The sequence below is a fragment of the Etheostoma cragini genome, chromosome 2, assembly GCF_013103735.1.
Source record: "Etheostoma cragini isolate CJK2018 chromosome 2, CSU_Ecrag_1.0, whole genome shotgun sequence".
In the NCBI taxonomy this organism is placed as follows: domain Eukaryota; kingdom Metazoa; phylum Chordata; class Actinopteri; order Perciformes; family Percidae; genus Etheostoma; species Etheostoma cragini.
In genome coordinates this window covers 29,090,694-29,099,392 of record NC_048408.1, presented here as the reverse complement: position 1 = coordinate 29,099,392, position 8,699 = coordinate 29,090,694, and the positions used below count along the sequence as shown (strand labels likewise).

At 40.2% G+C, this 8,699-nt stretch overlaps 1 protein-coding gene across 3 annotated transcripts in view; it reads right to left on the bottom strand.

Annotated features, from left to right (window-relative positions):
- Positions 1 to 6,959, bottom strand: part of si:dkey-23f9.4 (hydrolethalus syndrome protein 1) — an 11,092-nt gene extending 4,133 nt beyond the window's left edge. Inside the window, exons 1-6 of one of the 3 annotated variants that reach the window (XM_034901084.1) lie at positions 6,793 to 6,959; positions 4,710 to 4,847; positions 3,665 to 3,772; positions 3,470 to 3,543; positions 1,867 to 2,093; positions 1,028 to 1,083 (exon numbers count right to left, since the gene is read on the bottom strand). In XM_034901084.1, the coding sequence (XP_034756975.1) occupies positions 1,028 to 1,083; positions 1,867 to 2,093; positions 3,470 to 3,543; positions 3,665 to 3,772; positions 4,710 to 4,842 (598 nt within the window). In that variant the 5' untranslated portion in view covers positions 4,843 to 4,847; positions 6,793 to 6,959. Of the gene's footprint in view, positions 1 to 222; positions 561 to 1,027; positions 1,084 to 1,866; positions 2,094 to 3,469; positions 3,544 to 3,664; positions 3,773 to 4,709; positions 4,848 to 6,792 lie in introns of those variants that run through there. The other 2 variants (XM_034901077.1, XM_034901072.1) reach the window with 2 other exon arrangements.
- Positions 6,960 to 8,699: the final 1,740 nt, after the last annotated feature.

Sequence of the window (8,699 nt, the reverse complement as noted above, 5' to 3'; positions counted from 1 at the left end):
TGAGTCACAGTCTTCTGCATCTCCAACAGGTTTAGACTCCTCCTCCTCTTCCTCTGAAGCTTCTGAGTCACAGTCTTCCGCATCTCCAACAGGTTTGGACTCTTCCACACTGATCACTCGCCTGACCTCCTCCTCTTCCTCCTCTGAGGTCTCCTGGTAAGAGTCTTCTGCATCGCCCAGAGGTGTAGACTCTTCCTTGCCATTCACTCGCTTAATCTCCACCTTCTCTGAAGCCTCCTGGTAAAAGTCCTCTAAATCTCCAGCAGGATTGGACTCTTGGTCAGAGTCTTCTAGATCACTAACAGGTTTGGATCTTTCTTCGCCGATTATCTTCTCTGAAGCCTCCTGGTAAGAGTCCTCTGTTTTAGCAACAGGTGTGGACTCTTTCTTGCCGATCACTCGCTCAATCTCCTCCACTTCCTCCTCTTCTTCTTCCTGACGCTCTCCATCAGACCAAAAAGAGGAGTAAAGAGAAGTCTTGACGTCGCTCTCTTCCCACGTAACGCCGTACATGTTGTACATGTTGACGACCTGCCCTCCTGCCGAGGTGTGTGTGATCTGAGGAGGCTGAGGGCTTATACCAGGAGCTAAGAGGATTACGCCGAGCTCCAGGAGCTCCGTCTTCTGCCGAGACAGCTCAAACTGTCGGTGGCCAAAGGGATTACATCTCAGCTTCTTTCTTCCTTTTATTTGAATCATTATCATTTTATCCGTTTGAAAAGAGTGACGGGAACTTGGCACCGGGGCGTAGTAATCACACAACCACCAGGACACCTCGGTATTCAGTTTGTCTGTTTTAATTGTCTTGATTGTTTCACTTTTTGTATTAATTTTGCTTGCAAAAGTTATTACTTCTTGTGGGACAATAACTATGTATACTGTATATTCTATATCACTGAAATTAGTTCTTTATGCTTTACCCGTCTATTGTCACCTAAAAGTCTCCTTTTGATTTAATTTTACATGATTTTAGAATTGGTTGATGTGGCTAAAGACAGATTAGATAGGTTTAGATATAATAGATTACCTGAGTCTTCACTGTAGAGTGATTCATCGCAGACCAGTGATTGGCCTTTATGTTTCCTGTAAGGAGAGAAAAATACGAGATTTTTCGTTACATTTACAGCAAAGTTGATCTTGAAGAAGTAAAAAGCTCCACTTTGGGCAGTTACACAGGCTTTTCTCTCACAGGATCCTCTCTCTTGCCTTTAATATAGACAATAATCTTATGGGACAAGTAAGTCGCATCATGATGAATTCAGATCTCCTGTTGTCAGTGAGCAATAAAGTCAATTTAAATCTACGCCGTTATTCAATGCGTCACACAACCGATCCACAGAAAAGAAGAGGGTAGGTCAATTATTGTCATTCGTCAAATCAAAATACAAAAACAGATTTTCAATACTGCACTATTTCATCATTATAAATGGGGGGAAAAAAACACTCAACTTTGACTTAGACACTAGTGTGGGCTCTGCTTTCAATGAAAAGGTGTCATTTTTGACACTATATAAATGATATAAATAACTTTATGTAAAGATTTGATGGATTATTAATACTGACATCTCTACATGTCGAGCCTGTGGTCTGTTTGTTTTTGCTGTAAATCTTACATATGATTATATGAGATATGTTGTGCACTTAATTCAACCAAATTAATATAATTTATTGCACTCACATTTTTAATTTTTTTTTAATTTTTGATTTGTGAGATGTTTTGTCGGTTTGACATCCCGTGTTACGAGTCAGACGATATTTCATTCTGCCCTACTTTTCACCCGTGAAATGTTCAATTTAAAACCTGATAAACACAAATGGAAAACAGCGGAATGAACAAACACGTGAGTCTTATTCACTAGAAATGACCTCAGGACTTTTCTCTTGATGAAGCGCCCCCTGTGGGATTCAGGAATGGAGGCGGGGCTATCGCAGCTGTCACTGAGCGCCGGTTGGAGGGTGTCGTCGGGATCCGGCTCCACCTGCAGCCTGCCGGGAGCCCCCGGGGGGAACAGCCGGTGGTTCAGAGCCACCGAGTGATGAGCGTATGAGTCACAGTTTCCCCGCTGGCGTCCGTAGTCTTTGGCGGTGAGCACCTGAGTTAAATCATACGTTGAGTTAATTGATCATATGTGCCTGACGTCTTTATTTTTTTTATTTAATTTGACAGTGAAACAAGCCTTCCCTTGATTAACAGAGCACCACACGTCACCGAATACTCTGGTTTTGTAACAGGTGATTAGGCCTGAACGATATGAGGAAAATATATCTAATTGCCATTATTTTGACTGATATTGCGATATGATTCACGATATTGGAGGGAATGATCATCTTCGTATCGTTATTCTCATATTCATTGAAATTGATAGCCATCAAAAGAAATTTAAATGAGTATGGTGTGATTGTTGCAAGGATCTGTACCACACAAAGATGTTTTTCCTAAGTCTGCAGGATATAATTTGTAGGGCGGGACGTCTCTGCAGCTCCACAACACTTCATTCAGAATGATTTGACACATAGTGCACCCCTCTGTGATTTGGACATTGCACTAGTCCATTCTAGCAGATTTAAACTGTGCAAGTTATTTTTTTCTGAAGTTTCTTTAACTACTAACTCCAGTTTCAAACATATTCAAGATGTTTCACATATAAACTTACTTTTAGGAATCATACAGACACAGATATTCTATTTATTATATTATTAGTATATAAAGTATAGTAAATATACTGGTTTATTACTAGTATTAGGCAAAAAATTATTATTGAGTTAAAAGGTCCCATTGCATGAAAATGTTTAACATTAATATGAGTTCCCCCAGCTTGCCTATGGTCCCCCAGTGGTTAGAAATGGTGATAGGTGTAAACAGAGTCCTGGGCTGCTTCAAGGTCTATATAAAAGAGACTTCAGATACAGTATTAGGGACCACTAAGGTCTATATAAAAGAAACTTCAGATACAGTATTAGGGACCACTAAGGTCTATATAAAAGAGACTTCAGATACAGTATTAGGGACTACTAAGGTCTATATAAAAGAGACTTCAGATACAGTATTAGGGGACCACTAAGGTCTATATAAAAGAGACTTCAGATACAGTATTAGGGACTACTAAGGTCTATATAAAAGAGACTCCAGATACAGTATTAGGGACTACTAAGGTCTATATAAAGAGACTCCAGATACAGTATTAGGGACCACTAAGGTCTATATAAAAGCATCCAAAGAGCTCCATGTCGAGGGACCTTTAAATAAGGTCAATAAATGTCTCAGAGAGCACCACAGACATATTACAGGAATATATAAGTGTTTATTCTCCACGAGACGGAGAGAAAACATATTCAGAAAACTCTTTGTAAGAATGCCTCTCTCGTTTCTGAGGGACCGATCCTAAAAGCTGAGTGTTGTGATTAATGGACAAGATTACTCGATATCAGATGAAAGAAAAACAGAGAGAAATGATTGGCTAGCACTTACGTGTCTGTCATGGTCCGCTGGTCCGGGATGTAAGAAAAACCCTTCGCCGGAGCCTTCTGAGTAGCACCGGCTTACTGTGGAGAAGAAACACAAAGAATTCACCGGTTACCATACAACGAATTTTAAATGGAAAATCTTAAACTGTTTCACTTGTTTGCTGGCAGTTATCCCCCCCCTCCCCCCCAGGGCCCTGACCTTTCTCTTTGGTGTAGGCAGGAGGACTCTGCTGAGATTTGGAGGGGTTTATCTGGGCTGGTGAAGCCAGACTCTTCCATTCTCCACGTCGAACCAGTTCATCGAGATCTGACATGACACCAAGAGAGAGAGACTGGCCGAGTTAAAACAGGGAAATCAACAGATGGGCTGCACAATTAATCACAACTTTACCAAAATCGCAATATGGACTAGCATTATATCTAAATCTCAGGGGGCGCAACATGTGTTAAAAGCAAAATATGTGTTGAACCATTCTACAATAAATTACTGTGGTGCTGCAGAGACGTCCCGGCCTACAAATCCTATCACACTGTTATCTTTATTTTATATTTTGCAATGAAAATGAGACTAATGATACAAAATGATTATTTCCTCCAATATCGTGACTTAGAGCCCGAGCTGAGCCAGAAGGCAAAGCTTTCGATCTACCGGTCGGTGTTGGTTCCTACCCTCACCTATGGTCCTGAAGACTGGGTCATGAGCAAAAGTACAAGATCCAGGGTACAAGCGGTTGAAATGGGTTTCCCCAGGACCTCCTGGTGGTCCAGGAGGCATCGGGGGAAGACCCAGGACTAGGTGGAGAGATTCTATCTCAAACCTGGCCTGGGAACGCCTCAGGATCCCCCAGTCGGAGCTGGTTGATGTGGCTCGGGAAAGGGAAGTTTGGGGTCCCCTGCTGGAGCTGCTGCCCCCGAGACCCGATACCGGATAAGCGGCCGAAGATGGATGGATGGATGGATATGTTTATCGACCATTACGAGTTCAGATACGATAGCTCGGGAAATGCCAAATATCAGATGATAATACTGGCCCGCATATATAGGTCTGGCTCTATCGTGAATCATATCTAAATATCAGTCAAATTAAACACAATTTGATATTTTCCACATATCGTGCAGCCTTAATCAAGAGTGCTGAAGTCCCCCCCACCATGTACTCAATCTTTTGAGATGTAATCATTTAAGATTTCAATTTTCTGACATCAATGTACAACATGAACATAAGTTTAATTTATGTTTCTAACCTTGCTTGAATTCCTGCAGCCTGTGTTTTGGGATGTTCTTGTAGCCCAGGGCAACTAGCTGCTCATGGATTTCCTCTTCTGAGAAATCCAGGGTGTCCATGATGTTTTCGGCTTCAAGTCGAGGAGGCAGCATGAAACCTGAAGGGAAACAAACACTTACTACAACAAAATACATATAAAGAGCAAGGGACTTTTTTAGGATGAGAGCTGACTACTTATTTACAAAAAAACATTCCTTTGTTTTTAATATTATTTGCTTGATTTAAATAGTTGTGTATGTGTATTTTGGAGTTTAAGTTTTACGGATGAAATTGTGGCTTTTTAAATTATTTTATGTCCGCTTATGAAACGCCGGCCTCTCATCTGATTTAACAGCTGATTGGCTCAGAATCGTCTCAACATGATGATGATTTATATAAACTTTAATGTTTTTGAATTTGAGAGATTTTAACTGCTAACTTTGGTTTATTCTGTACAGAACACACGTTGTGTGGCTGATAGTGACGTTTAGAAGTCAGAGAGACTAAATCTGTTCAGATTACAGATCATCTACAGTCTGTTGATTAAAATCTGCAACACATCACATGTTTTTCAGAGCTACTCTGTCATAATTAAAACAACTGCAGACTGTGTACAAGCTGTTATATGATATATGTGTCTGATAAAATTGTATTAAATCAGTTTTGGACCACAGGGGTTATGTCCCTTCCTGTTCCGGCTACGGTGGCCCTGAAGTGCAATTCACAACCGCAAATACAAAACAAATAATGAAGCACAACAGCAAAAAGGAAAACACGACAGCAAATATAAAAACAGTTCACACATCATAAAGCACAACAGCATTCACTTCTACAGGCCTGTCTAGCATAGGACGGACCCTCCTGATTGGACAGACGGACTGTCTGTCTTTTAACAGGAAATGAGTACTCTCTCACCACATCCCTTCATTCCTTCTGTACAACCCTGCTTCCATCAACCGTGACTTCTAAGTGCGTATATACCCATCCTGATGTTGTGATTGGTTGACAACATATCAACCATCCCCTCATAATAGTTGATGCCCTGCATCAATATAATTCTTAATACTAGCTAAAGTATCTTCAGGTGTACTCATGTTTTCAAAATAGGCACTTTTACGTGGTTTTCACCTCTCCTTCCTGTTAAAAGACAGTCGGTCTGTCTGTCTGTCCAATCAGGAGGGTCCGTCCTCCGCTAGATAGGTCCTGACCTTTTCCGGTAGAAGTTAATGCCGTTGTGTTTTCCTATTTGCTGTTTGGTTTTCCTATTTGCTGTTTGGTTTTCCTATTTGCTGTTTGGTTTTCCTATTTGCTGTTTGGTTTTCCTATTTGCTGTTGTGCTTTCTGATTTGTTGAAGTGTTTTCATATTTCTGTCGTGTTTTTCTATTTGCTGTTGTTTTTTTCCTATTTTCCGTGGTGTTTTATGACTTGCTGCTGCGTTTTTCTACTTGCTGTTGTTGATTTTGCACCATAAGTTGACAGTTTTATATGCCTTCTTGTTGTTGCAGCCCAAAATCAGATACATATAAAGTACAACTTCATGGAAATAATGTATAAAATTAGTTTTTTTTAAGAGCTGAATCTACATTTTATGAATGTGAAACTTTGGCAAAAGGATTAATAAATGTATAATAATATGCATATTTATTTTTACTTTGAATTCTATAAAAGCAAAATACAGCCTGCTGGAATCGGTTGGAAACTGCCCCCCCCCCCGTCCACTTTACAGGCGAGTCTCGAACGAGCCTAAGATCTCCACTGTTGTGAACACTTCATCACCTGCTATTAAAACCAAATAAAATTAATTGTGGCTTTTCTGCCAGCCGAATTTATCAATAAGCTGTTACAATGTTACTTAGCCCAAAATCTTCGTTTACTATGTCTAATTCCGTAGTTTATAAGCAAGACAATCCTAAAGTGACATATTTCTGAAAGGGTTTCGGCGTATCGTTCTCAAATGAAAAAGTAAACGGAAGCTAGCTTAAGTTAACAGTTAGCAGCCAAACAGGCAGCAAATACAAACAATGTTAAATAGTAAAACACTTTTAACGGGTTGGTTTCTCACCTGCACGAGGCTGAGTTTGCTGTTATACGGTATCCATCACGGTAACATCACACTTTGTTTACTAGTTCCGAAACACACAACAGCACCAAGACAACAGCCGTTGACGAGCTTCGAAAAGGACGCCTGCTACTAACTTCCGGTCTTTTTCTTCTTCGTTGTAATCTTTAGTGGTGAGCGAACTAGTGCTCTAGCGCCACCTATAGTCGGCTGTAGTACGTACAAGCAGCAAAACCACAACATAAAAATTGGTTACCTTGACTATTGGCCATTACATAGCTCACTATAGAGTATAAATAATAACAAAACATATATGGTTGATGTATTCTGTTTTATATTAGCTACCCTATATTTATCTATATTGTGTTATACTACAGTACATTATACCCTATTTTAGTTTTTATAATAGGCCTACCTCTTATTATTTCTTTCTTTTAGGTACTTTCCACCACTGCGAACAACTAGGCTACCTTCTCTTTTAAATCCTTGTCTCTTAAACAAACTAAATGATGTTTATTTAACATCCACCTTGTCCATTCTCATTTTAGCCAAGCCATGATTATTAGCAAATATCCACCTCAATCCACTGAGTGTTTTAAAAAAGGCCTTAAAACGTTTCTTTTTAGCAAAGCTTTTGGTCCCCTTTAGATGTTTTTATCGTGTCTTCTAAAAAAAAGCTTAATTTTCTTTTTTATTCTTTCTTTTTATGTTTTATTTTTCTCTTTCTTTTTTTTTTACCTGTAGCACTTTCAGAGGTGGACTTGAGCTCTTTAAGTCTTCACTCAGACACTACAAAATAAACATTAAAGTCTAAGGTTTTAACCTGGTAAAATAAAAAAAGAAGGGCAGTCTATTTAACTTTTAGCCCGACACAATAAGAAGACATGGTCACAGAAATAACTTTTAACACAGCTTCAAACAATGCCAGGTTGCTTTGGGCTCGACCGACTTGGACTTTCCCTCCAACTTGAGATCGTCGGACAGTCTGGCGAGGTCGGTGACTCGAGTCTGGTCGGTGTGTTCCTTCATTTTGGCCGACCTGACACGCTCGGTCGGAAGGCGGGCACTGGCGGCAGTCGGACTTAAATGGCCAATCTGATTGGTGGAGTGATGAGCTGGATGAGCGTGAAGACAGATTCAGCAACTGCTTGGCTTACTTCTCACTTAAAATGTTTTCAGAAATACATATCGGTGAACTATTTTCATAAAATATGAGATTGTATTCTGATCAAGCCGCCATGACAGTCTAGCTTTGAGTTTCAGGACTTGACCCACTTGACGCGTCCGTCCAATCAGCTGCAGTCGGCTTCGCTTCGGTGTGTTTTTGGGGCATTTTTTTGGCCTTTTCTGCCAACGGTCAGCCGTCGGGTTGGTGCGTCAGGGCGGTTAGAAAACAGCTCTGTGATCTTTTCTGAACTACAGCTCCCATGAGGCTTTGACACCACGTGTCTCCAGCTACATTACCGTTGAATGTTTGTGATAAATTGAAGGATCAAGTGTTCTTTTATGTGTTGAGGAAACCTTCCTCTTCTTAAATAAAGTCTTTAAAAAGCCTCTTAAATCAGATGGAAGTTTCTAAAAAAATTACTTTACAATGACTGAATATGTGACAAAAGCTCAACTCCCCAACCCCCGTTTTCTCTGTTAATTCCCTTTTTTAAACATTTAAATACCAAAAAGCATGTTTTATAAAAATAAAACTAAGGTTTACAGTTTGAAGGCAGCTAAAGAACAGTATCACACCATTTCCACTGTACTGACACGAATCATCAACATCAAATGTTTAATTTCAAAGTAAAGTTCAGTATACTCCACCCTGATGGTGCAGAGATACCCTCTTCCTCCTCCTCCTCCTCCTCCTCCTCCTCTTCCTCCTCCCCCTCTTCCTCTTCCTCCTCCCCCTCCTCTTC